The following is a 21,646-nucleotide window of genomic DNA, read 5'->3' as shown; positions in this document are numbered from 1 at the left end:
AGGCAGTTAGTGTGTACATCTGGACTGGAAGCAAACAGACAAACACTAAGGTGTTCCTGCAAAAGCAGAAATTTTAATAACGAGTACTGTGCCGGGTTCAGTTCTGATGAAGGGTCTCAGATCTGAATCATTCATTGCTTCTCTTTCTTTGTACGCTTCCTGGCCTGCTGAGTTCTCTAGATTTTTTGTTTTTATTTCAATACCCTCACACTGTCAGCCAGTATCTTCTCTATTTTAGATTTGTAAAGACACTCCTCTCCTAAACCAGTAGAAAATCAAGGTGTTATTAATCACTTGGACTGGATAAGTATTACCTAACTTACACTATTAGAATTTCATTAACTTCTCTTCCCCCCCCCCCCCAAAATGATCCAGTTGCTAGTTGCAAAAAAAAATGTAAGGAAACCTTTTATTCAACATAATTTTATCTGCACTTGTTCAATAAAGAGTAAGTGAAACCTTGAAGTGCTGAATAATGTGAGTGTTGCCACAATTAACACAACTTTTACTTGCAAAATGTTGCTGTCAGAGAAGTATTCTTTGGGGCAAGTTGGGTGAATTTCAGAAGCATGACAGGTACAAATTGCTTCTGTCATTTCCAGGCCCAGAATAGGCGACACAGTGCAAGAAGTCCATGACCCTGAAGCAACCGAGAAAAAAAATTAGACCTTTCAACCTCGTTTTATTAAAATGAGAGACTTTGTCAATTAAAAAACAAACAAAAAAATGCAATAGCTGAAATAAAAACAGAAAACTTTGGAATTAACAGGTTAGCCAGCATTTCCAGAGAGACAAAGTTCACGTTCCAGGCTGACGAGCTTTCATCCTCAGTTCCAACGGTATCTTTTTGACTTGAAATATTATCTCTGGTTCTCTATTCACATCTGCTCCCTAACTGCACCGTCGGAAAACTTCCAATATCTTTAGTTTTTGTATTTGTTGGTCATTCATCCAATGGCCGCTCTTTGAGTCAGAGATAACAGCCCTGCCTGTTGCCCTGTTGATAAAGTCTTTGGGGAAGCAGAATGCAAGAGGCTAGGGAAGGAAGAGAGTTGGGTGGCAATTGCAAATGAACAGGTGCTATCAGGACTGCCAGAGATTGCAAAGGTGCTGCCGCTTCCAGCTCTGCTGCCAGATGGATCCCAAAGATACCGACTGTTAGATATTACTTTGTCAGAGCAATGCAACAAAAATCTGAACTGAACAGTACCTCGGCTTGTTGCTTAATGCTAATCAATACTGCTCAAATATTCTTGGGAGCATAAATGGGATTAATTTCTGGTTATGGTGGTTGGCCATATGGAGTCACAAAATGGCTTCAACACTTAAGAGGGTCGTTTGAGCAGCCCAGCCAATTCTACTCTCTCAACCGTGTCCCTGAAACTCTTTTCCGTATGACTGTTACTATTGAATCTGCTTCCACTACCATGCCTAGCTGTGCATTCCAGATCCTATCAGTGCCATAAATGCCTCTGGAAGTCCTACGATGTGTCGTAGCCTGAAACGTCAACTGCTTAGTCATTTCCATAGATGTTGCCCTTCATGCTGTGTTCCTCTGGCATGTTGTGTGTGGTGCTCTGGATATCGGGCATCTGCAGAATCCCTCGTGCGTATGATTTGCTGCTCCACTTTGAAGTGCGCCCATCCTGAAGAAGTTTAGATCTCTGACAGGTGCTCAGTAAGACCCTCTCTCATTACTTTCCCTCTGATCTCTGCTGCCCTCTGACTCTTCAGCCATGTGCTTACCTAGACTCGCTACCACAGCCACGTATCCACTTTGGGAACATGACTTCGCTGCCAGGAAGTCCCGATGAAGGGTCTCGGCCTGTAACGTCGACTGTTTATTCATTTCCACAGATCCTTCCTGACTATATCAATTTACTCATTAAGAAATTCTATCAAAGTTAGTTAGAAATTGTTTACATTCCAAGTATCCAAATAACTGCTAATTCTGTCCTTGATTATTGCTACTAAAACCTTCCCCATGACCAGGATTAATCAGATTTGTCATAGGCTTAAACCTAAACTAATTTTTGAACAACTATATAATATTTACAGTTTTTTAGTTCTCAAGAACCATTCCTAAATCTATGGATATTTTGTGGACTAATGCCAGTTTCTCTGCAATTTTTCCTCACAGCAACTTAAGGCATATCCCATGTAGTTCAGGGATGACAATCCACTTCAAATGCAGCTGGCCTTTCCAGTACCCTCTCTTTATTACTTTTTAGCCGCACAGGATTTAAATAGACCTTCACTAACAAGAGAAAATCTGTGGATGCTGGAAATCCAAAAGCAACACGCACAAAATGCTGGAGGAACTCTAGCAGACCAGGCAACATTTATGGAAAAGAGTCAACGTTTCGAGACATTCCTACATGCCACGCCAAGGGAATGGGAGGTGGAATTGAGGTGGGTGGCTTCCGGGAGATCCTGCTTCTTCTGGAACCTACCATCCTGTACTTCTTCCTCCCCTCCCCCCACCTCCTCACTCCGACTCCTCTTCTTTCTTTCAGTCCTGATGAAGGATCTTAACCTGAAATGTCAACTCTTCACTCTTTTCCATAGATGCAGCCTGCCCTGCTGAGTTCCTCCATCACTTTTTTTGTGTGTTGCTTTAAACCGACCTTCCTTGGTTAAACCTACTGTTAGTGGTTAAACTGAGGCAGCACAGTAGTGTGACAGTTAGCGTAATGCTTTACAACGTTAGTGATCGGAAGATCGGGATTCAATTTGCACTTGTATGTTTTCCCTCGGACTGTGTGGGGTTCCTCCCAGTGCTCTGGTTTCTTCCCAAATTCCAAGTAGGCATACTGGTTAGGGCATGCTTTGTTGGTCCTGGAAGCACACTGACACTTGCGGGCTGCCCCAGCACATCTTTGGGCTGCATTGGTCATTGGCGTAAATGATGCAGTTCACTGAATGTTTCGATATTTCAATATATGTTACAAATAAAGCTAATCTTTCTTTCTAATGCAAGGTGTTCACTTTGTATCTCAGCTACGACTCCACCTCTGTGGGTAGCAGGTGTCATTTGTTATCTTTGATCGTTTGCATCGCTCCTTTCACAACCCTTATGCTCTTCACTTGCCTTGGATTCCCTTTCATGTTTTCTGCCACACTTTCCTTGCATTCATTTTTTTCTTTGTAAATTTCCTCTTTTTACTTACTTGCTGAATTTGATGCAATTAGTCTGTGTTAACAATCTAGAATCTGTCAAATGCTCTTTTCCTTCTGCCCCATTTCACTGTCTTAGAACATAGAAACATAGAACACCTACAGCACAATACAGGCCCTTCAGCCCACAATGCTGTGCTGAACATGTACTTACTTTAGAAACTACCTAGGGATACCCACAGCCCATTAATTTTCTAAGCTCCATGTATCTGTCCAACTGTCTCTTAAAAGACCCTACTGTATCCGCCTCCACCACTGTTGCCGGCCGTCCATTCCACACACTCACCACTCTCTGCGTAAAAAACTTAACCCTGACATCTCCTCTGTACCTACTTCCAAGCACCATAAAACTGTGCCCTCTCGTGTTAGCTATTTCAGCCCTGAAAAAAAAGCTTCTCATCGTCTTCTACACTTCTATCAGGTCACCTCTCATCCTTCGTCACTCCAAGGAGAAAAGGCCAAGTTCACTCGCTCTTTCTTAGCCTGAGGAATCCAGAAGCACCTCATGTTAGGAAAAAAAGCAGACAAAACAGTTTAGATACAGAATAAAGTTCCTACATTCAACTCTGAGTGAGTGCAGCAGGTGTCACATATTGATAAAGACTTATTCACCCCTGAAACATGCCCATAACAGGTATGACACTGTTTAGATACAGACTAAAGCTCCCTCCGCACTGTCTAATCAAACATCCCAGAGCAGCTTCTGTATAAGTTAGTATACAGTACAGTTTAGGTCATTGGAGAAGAGCAAAACTGCTCTTCATTGCATTTCCATCCTCGTACCTTGTTGAAAGAGGCTTCAGTGCAGTGAACCACATACTGACAAAAAACAGAAACCGCTTGGACATTTAAGGCATTTGTTGTCACAACTTGAACCAGATATTTCAAGTCTTGCTAAAAACCATCAAGCTCAAGGACCACATTGACATCGAAGCTGTTGTAGAGTGCACAGGTACTGTGTAAACGAGGATTAAGGAGAAATAAAAAATTAAAGCCAAATTATTTTTCTCATGTTAGCATATGGTAGACATGGTTTTACACTATGGAGGTGCCAGAAAGTATATTGTGCCTAAGAGGGACTCTGGCAAGTATGAAAATGATTGGGCTAAAAAGTTTGGGAAACGCTGAAGTAGATTATTCTCTAGTTGGCAAGTTTTAACCAAAGGCAGTCACAAGAAACTACAGATGCTGGAATATGAAGCAAAAGAAAGAGCTGAAGGAGCTCGGTGGATTAGGCAACAGCCTGGGGGAGACCCTCCATCAGGATTGAGATTGAAGAGGGAAGATAGCGATTACAAAGAGGAAAAGGGGAAGAGTTAAGGCAGGGCAAATAGGGGGCAGGTGGACTGAGGAGGAGTGCAGGATGATGGCAGATGGAGCATCAATCTCTTCCAATTACTTTATGAAGACCAAAGTCACTGTCTTTAAACCCCGTAACGAAATACATATGCTGGCTGAAGACTTCACCCACTGCCTGATAATGAAGTAGGCTGTTCCCAATTTAAATTAATCTTGACCACATGATCATGTCATCACTTAGCCTGCCTTTTACTGTGTTCTGTACCAGCAGTTTATGGTCAAAATGACAATAAACTTGACTTGATTTCTTTACTTGCATGTATAATATTATCAAACTTTGCATCTTCAGCTCATTCATGGATTTGTAGTCTCTAGAATTTATTGATTCAGTGCACTTCTACCCACTGAAAACTCGGGGTCTTTCAAAACCCCACCTTCTGTTTTCAAACGCACACCAAGTCCTGTTCAGCCACTGCCCCTGTGCTTGCAGACCTACATTAGCACCCCACGGATTGGAGTAAACATTCACCCCAGCTGTCAGCAGTGTACCATCTTCACAGTATTTCTTCCATCACAGGTACAGCCTTAGACATTGATTCTGTAGGAATTATTCATTAAAGAGCTTGGTGAAGAATTTTAGTAGCATCTTGTTTGTCAGACATCTGATAAATGCAAAACCACTTCCCTTTTTTGTTAGATTTCTTCTGGCATTTCTAGGTACAAAGGTTTGAGAGGAAACTGCTGAAACCACTTGGGGATGTGGTAAGTGGTTCAGTCAACTCAAACTTTGTGAAGAATTGTGCTTCACATAGCTAATGACTGCAGGAGCAACATTAATGATCTTAGCAATAAAATTTAGTGTGAGCCTTCACTGTCACTGAAGACAATTTCTTGGTGTGACCATCATCACTCAAGTTGGTGCAAAATCTCACAGATAGCAAATATTTGGTGTCACTCCACCATTGTGGTCAGTTTGGTTAGCTAGCACTGGGCCACATGAAACATTTGTACCAAATTTGCATCATAACCTTACCCTATTAAAGGCTGTGTTAACTGACCCAGAACTGAGCAGATGAGTTTCTGAGCCTACGCGTTTCTGAAATTACAACTAATTATGTTTTGAATTGTTTTATTTTAGATTTTAAAGTGGTTTATATTTTTAAGTTATTGTTTTTAATTAAAAATATTTTCAACATTTCTGAAAGTTCCTGAATATTTCTGAAATAATTTTAATGTTCTAGTTGTTTTACTATTCTCCTTAAGTCATAGGATGTGAGTGAGCCAGCTATCCTTTTCGGATTCTCTTTGGGAGCAGGAATTGTTTTGCCAGCTATGATTATTATTGCCTAGAAGGCTGCTTTCCAGGCAAGTCCTAGTTTGCAAGGAAAACTCCCAGTGATTTTCCCATGTCCTCACTGAAAGAATTATTAGAAGTGAATGCAAATCTCATTTTTTGGAGTCACTGGGGATTGATAACTTGAATTGTCCCACAACCTGATTGATAAATATATTGCTTTTGTTTCATTAAACCGCACAGACTAGAAGAGGCATAAGGGGGGCGTTGGGAGTGGACCCAAATGCAGGACACAGACACTGAACTGCCAGGAACAGGACTAGGCGTGAAAAGGAAGCAAGGGAAGTGAGGAAGAAAGGACGCTGGACATGACACAGGCCCTGGACGAGACAAGGATTCCGTGCCTGGGGTAGGGCTTGATATGGAGAGCGTAACCAGGACATGGAACTGGGAACTAGGAGCCTGGACTTGGACTCCGAGCCAGAGACTGGACAAGGACCCAGAACCTGGGTCTTGACTTGGGCTCGGACTCCAGAACCAGGCTCGGACAAGACGTGGCTACAGGACGAGGAGAGGCACAGGACTGGACATGAGACTCCTGGACAGGACAAGGGAATCCCAGCACCGGGCTGGGCAAGGTGCTCCTGGGCTGGGCGAGACACATTAATAAGACAAGAACACAGAGCCTTGGTCGAGGGAGAACAGAAACGCAGAACACCAAGCTGGGACCCCTCCTTGGGTACAGGACAAAGGGCCGGGACTCATTACACAGAACGCTGAATATGACAAGACAGTTCCCAATGCTAGGTAGCAGCAAAATGGCTGGACCTACCTAGCGAAGGCATGGGCACAAACAGACAGTTCCAAACCGGGCAAGGCTCCAGGCAGAGGCAGGGCGAGGCAAAGGGAAGGGATAGAGACAGGGGATTTGGACAGGAACAATCCAGCAGCCAGAAGCTGAATCCTGAAGCTATTTATGAAGCCAGCCCAAATGAGAATCAGCTGCCTCAACAGAAACTGGGGAAACCCAGAAAACCTGGAATAAGTGACATGGACCGGACTGTGAACCGGAATGCAGATTTCACGGACCGGACCATGACAAAAAGCAGTCCAATTTAATTCTGAACCTTGGAAAAGTTAAAATCAGATGGAGTTATGTCACTGAAAACTCTCCCCTGCCCCTTTCTGAAGAGTTGCATGAGAACAAGTGCAAGCATGACTCTGATGCCTTCTACAGCCAACAAACTGTAGATCTATTGGAAATAACATCTCCTTGTTGCCAACAGTCAACACTGCCCCACCTCAAGGATGTGTGCTTAGCTCGCTGCTCTGTTCTTTCTGCCTGCCAAAACTATGTTCAAACAACACTTCTACACTTGCTGTTGACACAGCTGCCATTGGCAGAATATCAGATAGTGACAAGGAGGCATACGCTACTGCGTGAGTGGTGTTGTGACAACAACTTTGCACTCAACACCAGTAAGACCAAGAAATTGATTGTGGACATCAGGAAGGAGAACTCGAGGGAACACACACCAGTACTCATTGAGGAATCATTAGTGGAAAGGGTGAGTAGACGTGCAAACTGGAGAAAATCTGAAGATTCTGGAAATCCAAAGCAACACACACAAAATGCTGGAGAAACTTAGCAGCCCAGGCAGCATCTATGGAAAAGAGTAAACAGTTGATGTTTTGGACCAAGACCCTTCATCAGGACTGGAAAGGGAAAGGGAAGGAGTCAGACTAAGATGGTGGTGGTAGGGGCGGGAGAGGGAAGAAGTACAAGGTGGCAGGTGTTAGGTGAAACCAGGATAGGGGAAGGGGGTGAAGTAAAGTACTGAAAAGTTGATTGGTGAAAAGGAGAAATCTGATAGGAGAGGACAGAAGTCCATCCCCAATGATCCCCCTTCTGGAACTTTCCTTGCAATGGAACAATTGCTACACCTGCCACTACACCTCCTCCCTCACTGCCATTCAGGGCCTCAAACAATCCGTCCAGGTGAAGTGACACTAGTATTGAGTCTACTGGGGTCATCTACTGTATCCAGTGCTCCCGACGCAGTCTCCTGTATATTGGTAAGACCCGATGTAGATTTGGAGACTGCTTCATCGAGCACCTTTGCTCTGTCTGCCACTCAAAGCACCAGTGGCCACCCATTTCAATTCTACTTCCCATTCCGACATGTCAGTCCACAGCCTCCTCTACTGCCACAATGAGGCCACTCTCAGGTTGGAAGAACACCTTATATTCTGACTCTGTAGCCTCCAACCTGATGGCGTGCATATCAATTTCTCAAACTTCTGTTAATTGCTCCTCCTTCACCGTTCCCCATTTCTGTTTCCCTCTCACACCTTCTCTCCTTACCTACCCATCACTTCCCTCTGGTGCTCTTCCTCCTTCCATTTCTTCTATGATCTTCTGCCCTCTCCTATCAGATTCCCCCTTCTCTAGCCCATTATCTCTTTCACCAATCAACTTCCCAGCTCTTTACTTCACCCCTCTCCTTCTCCCGGTTTCACCAATCACCTGCCATCTTGCACATCTGCCTCCGCCTTCTTAGGTGAGCAGTTTCATGTTCCTGGCTGTCATCATCTCTGAAGATTTATGCTGGGCCCAACATATGGATGCAATTAGAAATCAGGCACGTCAGCAGTTACAGTTCATTAGGATTTTAAGGAGTTTTAGTTTGTCTCCAAAGACTCCAGCAAATTTCTACGGATGTACCGTGTTGAGCATTCTAACTGGTTGCATCACCATCTGGTAAGCAGAGTTCACTGCACGGGGTGGGAAAAAAGCAGCAGACAGTTGCAAATCCAGCCAACTCTATCATACTACATCTATGGATGCCTCTAAAAGGTGGCATCTATAAATGCTGCTATTACCACAGAAGCCCCATCGTCCAGGACATGCCCCTGTTCTCAATGCTGCCAGCAGGGAGGTGGTACAGGAGCCTGAAGACACACACTCAACATTTTAGGAACAACTTCTTCCAGTCTGTCTTCAGATTTCTGATTGGACAATGAACCAACTCATGAAGACTACCTCAATATGTTTTGCTCTTTTTGCACTACCTATTTAATTTTTCTGGTTGTAACTTATAGTTTTGTTCTATAAAGAAACAAATTTTACTACATATATCAATGACGTTAAACCTGATTCTGCATTCTGTTTAGGGTCAGGTTTAGACCGGTGGCCATTGTATCACAGTATAATTAGAAGCTTCGGGACAGATTTGGAGAACATGCTAATCGTTTTTAAGATAAAGAATGCCAATAAAATTCAGGTCACTTTTTAAAGCTGAATTTAAACTGGATTTTTAAAAAAACTTAGGAGAGTACAGTCAAATAAAATCGATCCACCAAATCAATTGGACATGGACAGCGGCTCTGTCGAGCAGGCGATAGGCCGCGGCACTTCACTCCACGTTGTAAACTCGGCATCACAATTCCCATCGCCACCCATCCACTGCTCCACTAGCAGGTGGAACTCCAACTACAACGCAGGCCGAAGGCTGATTAATATCGGCATTATCAGTTTTATTTACGTGCGTTGTTGGAAGCTATAATGAAAGAAAGTAACTGTACGGTTGGCAGACTTTGGAGACAAGTGAATTAAAAATCAGCAGATGGACGCTGAGCAGTAATATTCAGCTTATCATGAATGGCAGTAACATCCGAATGATCCCCCTCACCTACTCCGACTCTTTCGTTGAATATCTGTTTCATAGCTGCTTTTTGCTCTGTTTCGAGCCTTTTCTAGGAAAGGAGACAACGGAAGAAGGAGGCAAGGCAGATGGAGGAAGGTGTTCTGGAAGACTGCGGGATAAAAGGATTAAAGCATAAATCGAGTCTCCGGGGTAATTGCTAAGAGGATTATACCGTATAACTGGAGATGGCTGTAGGTGACCTGAAGAGAAGGAATCAGAGAACTGAGTAACTCTACACTCCAACCAAAGAGAAAGGGGACACCAGCACAACTTCACTGCAAGGTACGCTATCGCGTTTCATCCTGGTTTACACCTGAAAGACTGCGGAATAATTCAGAGCGACCAGAGTTCGAGAGATGCTCTTGGAGGCTGAACACGCTGGTATCCGACGGTAATCTGATAAAAGACACGTCTCTATACATCTGAAGGAATAGATCCATAGGGACTGAAGGATAGGACAGGAAACGTGCAAAGGACCAGTGTTGTGACATAAAACTCCCTCAGTTGCTCCATCAAGGCGCTGCTATTAATTACAGAGCACTGGAATTTTATTAAAATCAGCGAGTTTATAATCCTCGGCGTTAACAATTAGAAGTCTTCAGCAGCCCATACATCTTTTTTCATACAAAAAAAAAATCGACATTCGAAAGCAAATCTTGAAGTCCGAAGTCTTGATAATTTTTAAATAATTTGCTGAGGTACTTTTTGGTTAATTGCTATTAAAAGCTTTATAGAGGATAGATGCCTGGGCATTTAAGCTGACGTCACTGAATACTTCTACAGGATTTGGATGTTTTGGCTATTTGGTCTTTAAGAAACAGATCGAGTAAAAAGTGCCTGTATTTTTGTGTTTCTGAGCTTCCACTGGAAGAGAATTTTATAGTTCCCCACCTGAAGAAAACAGTAACCCGAAGGAAACGAAATGCCCACGAACGGAACCCACCAAGCATTAAAAATCCAATTTGGATTGATCAATTGTGATAATAAGTACCTGACAGCAGAAGCGTTTGGATTCAAAGTCAACGCATCTGGTGCCAGCCTAAAGAAGAAGCAAATCTGGATGTTGGAACAAGACGACGGCAACAACTCTGTGGTATTTTTCAAGAGTCACCTTGGGCGCTACTTGTTGGCTAATAAAGACGGCGATGTGTCGTGTGAGGCCGAACAACCCAGTGTGGATTGCAGGTTCACCGTGATTGCACATGCCGATGGCAGATGGTCTCTGCAGTCCGAACCCCACAAGCGGTATTTTGGTGGAACTGAAGACCGTCTCTCGTGTTTTGCCCAGACCATCACCGAGTCCGAACTTTGGTCCATTCACCTGGCCAGTCACCCTCAAGCCAACCTTCTAAGTGTCAGTCGGAAAAGATACGCCCACCTCTCGGCGCAGGAAGACGAGCTATCCGCCGACAGCAACATTCCTTGGGGCGTGGACGCCCTCATCACCTTGGTCTATCAGGAGAAGAAGTATAGTATTCAGACCAGCGACAACAGATTTCTCCGGAATGATGGAAAGTTGATTACAAAGCGCGATTTGGGCACGAGCTACACTTTGGAATTTAAAGCGGGAAAAATCGCCTTCAAGGACCATGAGGGGAAGTATCTGAGTGCATTGGGGCCATTTGGTACTCTAAGATCTGGCAGAAACTCCAAGCCCGGGAAGGACGACCTCTTCGACTTGGAGCAGAGTCATCCCCAAGTGGTTTTACGAGCTTCTAATGACCGGCTGGTGTCCATCAGACAAGGTGAGGTCTTTCGCTGGTTTACTAATTTAAAAGATCCATTTGAAAAATAATACAGCCTCATGAAGAGCATATTACTCTTGTTATGAATTCATTGATACCTTTACTCACTGAACCACCACAGTGTGCAGGGATGAAAACAACAAATCCTGCTTCTGAGGTAAGGAAACATTTTTAATTGCATCTCAAGTAGGCCCAATCACCTCTTCATTATTTTCATTTAATGTATTCGTTGCTGCTTTGCTATTTTACAAAGCAGGCAGAAGGAATAGAATGGCAAGATCTTGACTTGAATATTAATTTATAGAAAAATGACATACTTTTCCCCAAAGCTTGCAGTTTGAAATGAAGCAGCAGGCCTATTAACAACCGGATCTATACTACTTAGTTATTAAAGTCTCTTTGTTTTTGCCTGTGAGATACACTGCCACATTCAGGCCAGTCCATCAAAGCACTTCCCATCAGTGATCACATTGACAAGAGAGCAGCACCCATTATCAAAGACCCTCACTGCCCAGGCCACGCGCTCTTCTCACTGCTACCATTGGGCAGGGGGTACAGGACCCCTTGGCTCCCACACCATGTGGTTCAGGAGCAATTTTAATTATACAATCAGAATGGATAGCATAATTCACCACAACTCTGCACTGACGACACAACCTAAAGGGCTCTACAACTCCTATTCTAAGTATTATTTACTTTTTTATTGCAGTATTTGCACAATCCATCTTTTACACATTGATGCTTTCTCAGTCTTTATGTAACTTTTCATAAATTCTATTGTATTTCTTTATTTTCCTGTGAATGTCTGCATTAAAGTGAATCTTAAGGTAGAATATAGTGACATATACATACTTTGAACTTTGATCTCTTTCCCATAGGACCCTGAACATGGTTGATATCTTGGTAATAGATTTTGATGAATAGAATATTTCACTAAGAGTTGGTTGGCGGGGGTAGGTCCTGCCCTGATCTAGGATTTCAACAACAGAAATCATTGGATTGCCTAGTTTCTAATGGATTCATAAATTCTGATTCATTCATTTAAAATGTACATTGTATTACTATGGTATTTCAAAGATTGAATGATGAGATAATCCAATAAAGTAGGAAATAAATAACCAAGTAAAACCTAACCTTTGGTTGAAATACTTTTTAAAGATTGGCATGGTTTCTTTTTATCCTTTACTATAAGAGGTTTAAGCCTCGATCGGTTGAATGGCAGAATTCAGCTCTTGTGTCTTATGGTCTCTCAAGTTTGGAGTCTGGAGTTTGGGAAAACTTTGTAGGGAACTTTGCTCATGGGTGGTGAATGGACAATTCTCCAACAGAGTGAACAAATTTTCCTCCCAGAACTATTTACCATTTGTTCCCCTAATACTTGTATTCAAAGATGGGCATTTAGGTTGAATTTCCAGAGAAGCTTGATCCATGTGGAAATGATCTCTGGATAGTGCCAAAATTTTGATTAAGAAAATTTGGTAAAAATCATCTGAATTCTTCAGCAGGTAATGCCTCAAAAGGTAATGATGGCATCCAGTTGTAAGGGCACTCACCACCCAGGACATGTCCTTTTCTCATTACTACTATTAGGGAGGAAGAAGACACACACTCAACATTTCAGGAACAGCTTCTTCACCTCTGCCATCTGATTTCTGAACAGTCGATGAATCCATTTTCAGTGTGACCTAAATGCTGGTGCCTTTGTTTGGAACAAATGAACGCTCCACATCAAATAGACTTGATACCTCTAGAACCCACCTTTGCTAGTGTCAGTTGCCCATGCATCTTCTTGGCATTGCATTCCCACCATACCTCTGTGCCTGCCACATCTTCCACTGATTTCCATCATTCAATCTTCCATGCAAGGGTTCAACTCAGAAACACTGTATTCATCTTAATATACGTATTCATTGTATTGCTAGAAAGTTTGCCCCTTCTCTTCCCTGTCCCACTTCTTTTGTGCTTCACAATCATATGGTTATGAGTAACTGCACAGTAAGAACTTGAGCTCCACTTTACCTTTGAGGAGAGCAGAACTTTTTTCAGACAATTGGTACAAGCCGAAGAGTCATAACACTATCACTTGCAGAATTTGACCCAACAGTTGACCTCAACCTTAATATCAGAAGGACGTCTCACCAGTCTTAGTATGAAATAGTTTACAATTAAAAATTAAACTTAATTTATAATCCGGAAGCAATTCCTAGAAATGACTAGAGGAATTTTACCTAGATATACTCAGTTGTTATTTATTATGAAGCATCAGCCCCTGATGCTGTTCCTGTTAGGACAGTGAAAACATGCCAACCAACTGGAAGGTGCATTTGTTCAAGAACATCTTCAGTTTCTCACTGCTGCAGTTGGAGATTTCAACCTGCTTCATAAGGGCAACAATCCTACCAATTCTTCAATGACTGTCGACCAATTGTACTCACATCTGTTGTGATGAAGTGCTTTGAGAAGTTAGTCATGGCCAGAATAATCTCCTGTCTAAACAAGGACCTGACCCACTGCAAATTTGCCTATCCACTTATTAAACCTACATCAGATGCAATCTCACTGGCTCTCCACTTGGCCTTTGACCTCCTGGATAATAGCAAAAACTATGTCAGGCTGTTCGTTGATTAGAGCCCAGAGTTCAACATTATCATCCCCTCAGCACTAATCAACACGTTCCAAACCTGGGCCTCTGTACCTCCCTGTGCAACTGGACCCTTGACTCCCTCATCGACAGAACACAGTCAGTGCACATCGGAAGTAACATCTCCTCATCGCCAGTCAAACACTGGAGCTGCTTAGCCCCTTGCTGTACTCTCTCTACACCCTTGACTTTGTGTGGATAGGCACAGCTCAAACATCATCTATAAATCTGCTGATCAGAATTTCAGATGGTGATGAGGAGGCGTACAGGATTGAGAGCAATCAATTGGTTGAGCGGTGTTGCAACAACAACCTTGTACTCAACATCAGTAAGACCAAGGAATTGATTGTGGACTTCAGGAAGGGAAATTTGAAGGAACACAGACTAGTCCAGCAGTGGAAAGAGTAAGTGGTTTCAAGTTCCTGGGTGGGTATCAAAATCTCTGAAGAAGTAGAGAAACTATCCTGGCCCCACATACCTCAACATATTAATGCAATCACAATGAAAGCAATGCAGTGACTGTATTTAATTATGAGCACGAGAAGATTTGGTACGTCACAAAAGACTTGTGAACATTTCTATAGATGTACCGTGGAGAGCATTCAGATTTGTTGCATCAAAGTCTAACATGATGGGGCTGCTGCACAGGATCGGAAAAAGCTGAGAGATCTGCAAACTGAGCTAACTCCGTCAGGAACACTGACCTCCCCAGTATTGAGGAATCCTTCAAAAGACGACGTCTTGAAAAGGTGGCATCAATCATTATGGACCCCCATCACCCAGGACATGTCCTTTCCTCATTGCTACCATAAAGGAGGAGGTACAGGAGTCTGAAAACACATAGTCCACGATTTAGGAACAGCTTTTTCCTGTCTGCCATTCCAATTTCTGAATGGACAACTTCACTTTTTTTTTGCTCTCCTTCTGCACTGCTTATTTACAGATTTCATGACATACGCCAGTGATATTAAAACTGATTCTAATTGTGGGACAAAAGTACTGTCTTGAATTGTAAAGGGATCTCTAAATTGTCTTGTTGCTTTTCACTATCGGTTTTGGATATTTCCAAGGCTGCTTCATGAAAAGAAGAGCAGATTTCAGATGGATCCTGTAAACAACAGCAGTTACATGAGTAATCTAGGGTGCAAAAATGCAAAATCACAAAAATCTTCTTCTATAACATTAATAAAAATATTTCTAATGAGGAGGTTATTGCTCAAAATTCATCCCTGGCTGATACGACTAAGCATCCTAGAGAACAATGTTTTCTGCTAACCCTCCAAAGTTAATTTTATTTGAGACCTTTGAGTTCATCTTGTTATGATATATCATTAACAACCCACCAGGAACATTTATAGTGAAGTAGAATCATATACTTTAACAGAGACAACAGTTTAGCATGACCCACCTGAGCTCCGCTTCATTTTCCTCAAAATAATAATCAAAACAGTGCACCAACCTATCCTTTGACCAAGTCTTTAGCCACACATTACTTGCTATGGCCACTGTATTTGTTTTATTAACGGCAAAAATTTTTGTCTGATTATTTTCAATGCTGTGGGACACATGTAATGATAAAATAACACGTCATTACAGATTGTTCTTTGTTGAATTATCTTGTGGTTTACTCCTCTGTCTAACTAATAAAGAAATAATTCAAACCTGCTAATTTATCATCCAACAACCATTTTGATTGCATTAGCTTTACTCTGGCACCCTAATTGATGCACTGATCTCCACCAAAATTGGGTGTGATGCTACAATTGCCTCCTGTCCAACTGTGCTAAGAGGGAAGCTCTGCTCAGTTTCCAAGTTGGTTGCCAGACATGTCTGACAACATAAGCACAAGCCAAGAAGGTATAAAACTATCTGTCAACATGCCTTAGCCCCAACGTTCAGATATTCCTTCGGTATCAGAATCAGATAGTTTTCAAGTGTCTACAAGATCGCGATTAGGTTTGACCACCAGAAATTTTGGAGAAGCCTTTATGTTAGAAGAAAGTGACCTGTACAGATCACAGGTGATGGGTGATAGAAGGTTATCTACCAGAACTGTGTACTAATTTATTTCCTTGACCAAACCTTCAGCTGCATTACCTGCTAATATAACCAACCATTTTGGTGGTTGGTGTTGGCGATATGAAATTATTGTGTTTCAATGTACACCTTTGCACTAGAAATTTTGGGACTGAGTTTAGAACTGATGCAGAATTTTGGAGGGAGAAAGGAGGGCTTTAAGAACACAACAGTAGTCCACATAGCTAATTCTATGCCTTTTACCCTCATTCACCAAGTCATCTGATTTCTTTGTTGAGATGGAGTGCTACATTGGGACTCATGGTAGGGAAAATTTCAGAGTACTCAATTAAGGATGAGATTGTAGTTAACCATGCTAAAGAGACAACAGCTAGATATAGCCAGACGGATTTCAAAGGGATAATCAAGCTTGACAAACCTCAGCATTCTTGGATGATACAATAGGTCTGATTGATTGTTTATACTGGGCTACTGCAACCTTCAAGGCTCATTTATGTGAAGAATGTAGTGACCGAATAAATAGGGACAAAAGTAGACCAGTTCCACCAGTCAATGAAGTAATGGCTGATTTGAGCTTGATTTTATTCTTTCCTGCCTTTCTGAATAACCTTCAACTGTCATATACTTCAAAAAAATTGTCAGCTATGAATATATTAAAGACTCAGCCTTTGTATTTCTTTGTGGTAGAGAATTCCAAAGATTCATGACACTCTGAGAGGAATAAAATTCCTCCTTATTTCTGTTGTAGTCATCTCTTTATCTTCATTGTATTTCTCCTAGATCTTTTTTTCTCGAGCCTCCTTAGAAATTGCAATATTTCAATAAACATTTTGCCTAGTCTTTCCTTGCATTTGGCCAATTTCCCACATTTGGTGTGACAGCAAAGGAAAATGTCAAGTTCCTTGTCACTCAAGTGTGATTGGAGCTGACCTGTATGGGTCTCTTGTCCATGGTAGACATATCCATTACTTTCCATGTTGTTATCAGAAGAGTCACAAAAAGCAAGATTTCCCAGAGGCTACCCATTTCAATTCTACTGCCCATTCGCATTCTGACATGTCAGTCCATGACCTCCTCTACTGCAAGGATGAGGCTACACTTGTTGGAGGAGCAACACCTTGTACTCTGTCTGAATAGCCTCCAACCTGATGGAATGAACATCGATTTCCTGAACTTCCGGTAATTGCCCCCCCCCACCCGCTTCACCATTTCCCATTCTTGTTTCCCTCTCTTACCTACCCATCACCTCCCTCTGGCGCTCCTCCCCCTTTTCTTCCATGGTCTTCTGTTCTCTCCTCTCAGATTCCCCCTTCTCCAGCCCTTATCTCTTTAGCCAATCAACTTCCCAGCTCTTCGCTTCACCCCCTTCCCCTCTCCTGGTTTCACCTATCACCTGCTACCTTGTACTTCTTCCCACCCTCCTGCACCTTCACCTTCTTACTCTGACTTCACCCCTCCCTTTCCAGTCCTGAAGAAGGGTCTCGGCCCGAAATGTCGGCTGTTTACTCTTTGCATTAGAAGCCACCTGGCCTGCTGAATTCCTCCAGCATTTCGTGTGTGTTGCTTTGGATTTCCAGCATCTGCAGATTTTCATGTGTTTGCATATAATTGGCTCCACTTCCCTTTTACAGATTCACTTTTAAAATAACCATAAGACCATAGGACATAGGGACAGAATTAGGCCATTCAGCTTACCAGATCTGCTTCAGCATTCCATGATGACTGTTTTATTATCTCTCAACCTTGTTCTCCTGCATTCTCCCTGTAACCTTTGATGCCCTTATTAGCCAAGAACCTATCAACCTGTGCTTTAACTGTGCCCAGGCATCCACAGGAGTGAATTCCACAGACTCAGTGCCCTTTGGCTAAGGAAATTCCTCCTGATATCTGTTGTGAAGGGATGCCCTTGTATTCTGAGGCTGCGTCCTCTGGTCCTAGACTCCCCTTGTACAGGAAACAGCCTCTCCATGTCTACTCTGTGTAGGCCATTCAACATTCAGTGAGAACCCTCTCCCCCTCTAATACTTGTAAACCCAGCAACAACAGGCCCAGAGCTATCAAATGCTGCCCACACATTAACACTTTCATTCCCGGGATCATTCTCATGAGCCTCCACCAGTATTCTGAAGTAAACTTTCTTCATTTCACTTTTAAGTTGTTCAAGTTTTTTTTCTGTTGTACTTTTTAATCCTTTTTGTTCCTTTGGGTTCATCAGCTGTGCAGGGGGTGTGGGGTGGAGTCTCCGACATGGGCAACAGCTTGCCCCCCCCTCCCCCATATTGTACTGCCCTGGCTTGCTCGTCACATAGTACATAATCGATCCTGACCAGCGGAGGGAGGGCTTCACGATTTTTTTGATATCGTGTTGGTAGGAACCCTTTACATTTTAATTGATATCCAGACTTATTCAGATTTAGACTCATTTATTTATCCAAGGCATTTTAAAACAAAACCTACCTCCCAAGATCTGGCAAGCAGGTGGAAAAGCTGAGCTTGAGGATGGGCTTGGCTGCAGTATTTAACACATTCCTCTGTAGTTCCTAATAGTATTAGTTAATCACAATTTAAATATTCTAATTAAGCTCCCACATGCTCTAGTGCTTACAAAACCAGGGTCATCTACAAACAGGAATGGGCTGCCTTCTCCGTCAGCCCACGACTCCCCCCACGACTGCCAATTTTCTAAATAAGGTGAAAGCCTTCAAATTGATAAAACAGTTCTAGGCACAGCAACAAATCTCCTCCAATTCATCAGCAACATTTTCTTTGTGCCAATCACGTGCATTTATATCTGCATTGGCGTATGTACTCCTCAGCAAATTTCACCCTTGGCTTCCGTTTAATGATCCGTGACGACCTTCCACTAATGTACTCAATCCCTTGCTGTTCTCCACGTCTCTTTAATAGGATTCTCTTTGGATTACTTTTCTACTTAAATTCCAGTACTCCCGTGCTGTGTTGGTGAGCAGCAGGTTTCCCTGCCTGATGCCCACCTGAGCTGCTCACTGGGACCTTAAGGAACGCCATTTGCCCTGTGCAGTGGCTCTGAGAGTTGAGGATTACTTTGTATCATGTTGCATAGTTATATTTCTGTTTTAATTTCCTTTTTCCTACATAAAGGATTGCATACGGCGAAGCACCTTAGTCAAATGTGATTGCTCCCTTTCCACAGCAATGCTGGGCACTAGGGTAAACTGGCTTTTCCTGTCCCCAGTGAGCTCTGTGGTAGGAGGTAGGTCACGTGTGAGGACCACCTTGTGAAAAGCTACTTGCTTCCCTTGAATGAGTGATTGTCCCTGTCCCAGGAACAGAAGATCCAGCAGCAACACATTCAGAAAGATTGTCCCAGCGTCGAGTTCAATTGCCCTACAAACGTTGCACTTTCCAACTTCACAAAATAGAAGCACATGATTCACGTTGTGCTATCACTACAGCTGTATAATTCCACCTTCCACCTGACTGTTTGCAAGTCACTTGGAGAAAAGCTTGCAGCTGCCTTTAGCTACCTCTAGCCATGCCTATTCCTGACTGGCTATCCTTACTCTGCTAATCTAAAAGCTGTCTGGAAAAAGTCTCAACTCACACCAATCTGATTCACTTGCAGCTTCTGTGCTGGACCTAGGCTGGATCCATGATGACATCGGAGATTTTGAAAACTCAAGAGAGATCTAATATTCTCTCGGGTATTTTTAAAATATCTGATGTCATCTCATTTTCTGTCTCCGTAATCTTTTCTAGCCCTTGGAAATCTATCTGCTCCTTCAATTCTGGTTTCTTGAATTTTCCCAGCGCTAACAGCTGCTCTGCTTAGGGCTATATCTTTAGCAGACCAGCCATAAATCTGGAATTCCTTGCCTAAATTTTTTTACTGCCTGTCTTTCCTTCAAGATGCTCCTTAAAGTTTACCTCTCTGACCAAATTTTTGTTCAGCTACCCCAATGCCATTTTTAGACTTGTGGGGGGGGGGATTTAGTTTGAAGCTGCCCCAGTGAAGTGCCTGGGACCATTTTGCAATGCTTAGCTGCTGTGTGAATAGAAGTATTAAAAAAGAGTAAACACTATTCTTTAACACGAGATTTTGCTGATTCTGGAAATCCAGAGTAATTACCTACAAAATGCTGGAGCAATTCAGCAAGTCAGGCAGCGTCCATGGAAGGGATAAAGTGTTGACATTTTGTGCTGAGAACCTTCATTAAGACCAGAATTGCTTTTTTATGTACCTGTAAAAGAGGAGCCTTTTCACTTGTTTTCAAAATTGCCACAAAGCCTTGATGAACCATCCTACCCATGGAACACTCGATAGTTCGTCATGTTGCCCTTGGCTAATGGTTGTTTCTTAGACCGAATGCAGAGAAATGCTCAGTGATTAAGATAGACAATAATACACTCTTGTGCTACTGTGTGATGCCTGGAGAGCAGCAGCAACCAGTCTTTGCCACAGACCAGGGATAACTCTGTTTTCCATAGAGTAAACTTATTGGTTATCTATCTATCAGCTTTATTTTTGAAGATTATTAAGCATGTATTGGATGAGAATGCAAGGGGTCCAATTAGTAATTTGCAGATGACAAGGAAACTGATGGAATCGTATTTAGGGATGGAAGCAGTCTTGGGCAGTAGCGAGACCTAGAATAGCTGGAAGTTTGTGTGACAGATGGAAAGTAACCCAGATGCCTGGGAGGTCAAATTCTAACAGGACATATAGAGTAAGCGGCAGGGACTGAGAGGCATGAATCTATAAAGTGACCTTGAAGTTCAAGCCCAAAGTGCCCTGGAAGAGGCAACACAGGTGGATAGGGTGTTTAAAAGGCACTTAACATGTTTGCCTTCTTATGCCAAGGCTTCGAGTATAAGAATTGGGACATGTGTTAGAAATGTGCAAAACGTTGTTTGGCTGTACTCAGTTTGGCCACCACACTGCAGGAAGGATGTGGCAGCAGTAGAGAAAGGGTGCGAAGCTGTGGCCTAGAACGGAGGGCTGAGTTACAAGCAGAGGTCGGATAGGCTGGCTCTATTCTCGTTTGAAAGAATTTGGGGGTAATCTTGTAGAGTGTTTTAAAATTATAATGTGCAAACAGTAGATAGGATTGTAGATCTTGAATTAGAGAGAACAGGTTTAAGGTAAGAGGGGGAAAAGAAATAAAGGATATTTGAAGGTAATTTTCTTACCCAGAGTGTGATGAATAATTGGAACAAAGCACTAGAGCAGTAGCGGAGGCAGCGGAAATGACAATATTTAAAGTGTTTAGACAGGTATTTGTACAGAAAGTGAGTAGAGGGATATGAACTTAACACAGGCAAATGGGATTAGTGTAGGAAGACATCATAGTCAGTGTAGAAGAGGTACACAGAAAGGGCACTTTCTTTACTGTGCATAGTCCTACTTCCGTCAGTGCTTGACATGCAAAATCTTAGTGATCATATGAGCTTCTGCAAAAAAAATAATTTTTGAGCCCATTATGTGTCACAGTAACATTCCTCGCACTAATGTCTAGTCTAATGACATTAGTGTGTGGCGTGTGCCAACACACCACAGCAAATTACTAATAAACGTAAATGGAAATGGTGAATAAAGTTGATCCTTGATGTGTTAAAAGTGCAGGGCCGAATTTTCTTTCCAACACTGCAAATGTTTCAGAAGGACAGTGAACGCAACACAAACAAATCAGTTTTACTGCTAACATGGCAGAACACATTTCTATAACCATGAAGAAGTTACTCTGACAGTGTTGTAGAACAGGGCTGA

The 21,646-nt window shown here is 42.5% G+C and overlaps 1 protein-coding gene across 2 annotated transcripts in view; it reads left to right on the top strand.

The window, feature by feature from the left end:
* The first annotated feature begins 10,399 nt into the window (after nucleotides 1-10,399).
* fscn2b (fascin actin-bundling protein 2b, retinal) overlaps nucleotides 10,400-21,646 on the top strand; it is a 37,418-nt gene continuing 26,171 nt past the window's right edge. For both annotated transcript variants that reach the window (XM_059949065.1, XM_059949064.1), the window contains exon 1: nucleotides 10,400-11,222. In XM_059949065.1, the coding sequence (XP_059805048.1) occupies nucleotides 10,400-11,222 (823 nt within the window). The remainder of the gene's footprint in view (nucleotides 11,223-21,646) is intronic.

This window comes from Hypanus sabinus, chromosome 23 (genome assembly GCF_030144855.1).
Source record: "Hypanus sabinus isolate sHypSab1 chromosome 23, sHypSab1.hap1, whole genome shotgun sequence".
NCBI classification, from domain to species: domain Eukaryota; kingdom Metazoa; phylum Chordata; class Chondrichthyes; order Myliobatiformes; family Dasyatidae; genus Hypanus; species Hypanus sabinus.
This window is presented reverse-complemented; position numbering and strand designations above follow the sequence as displayed.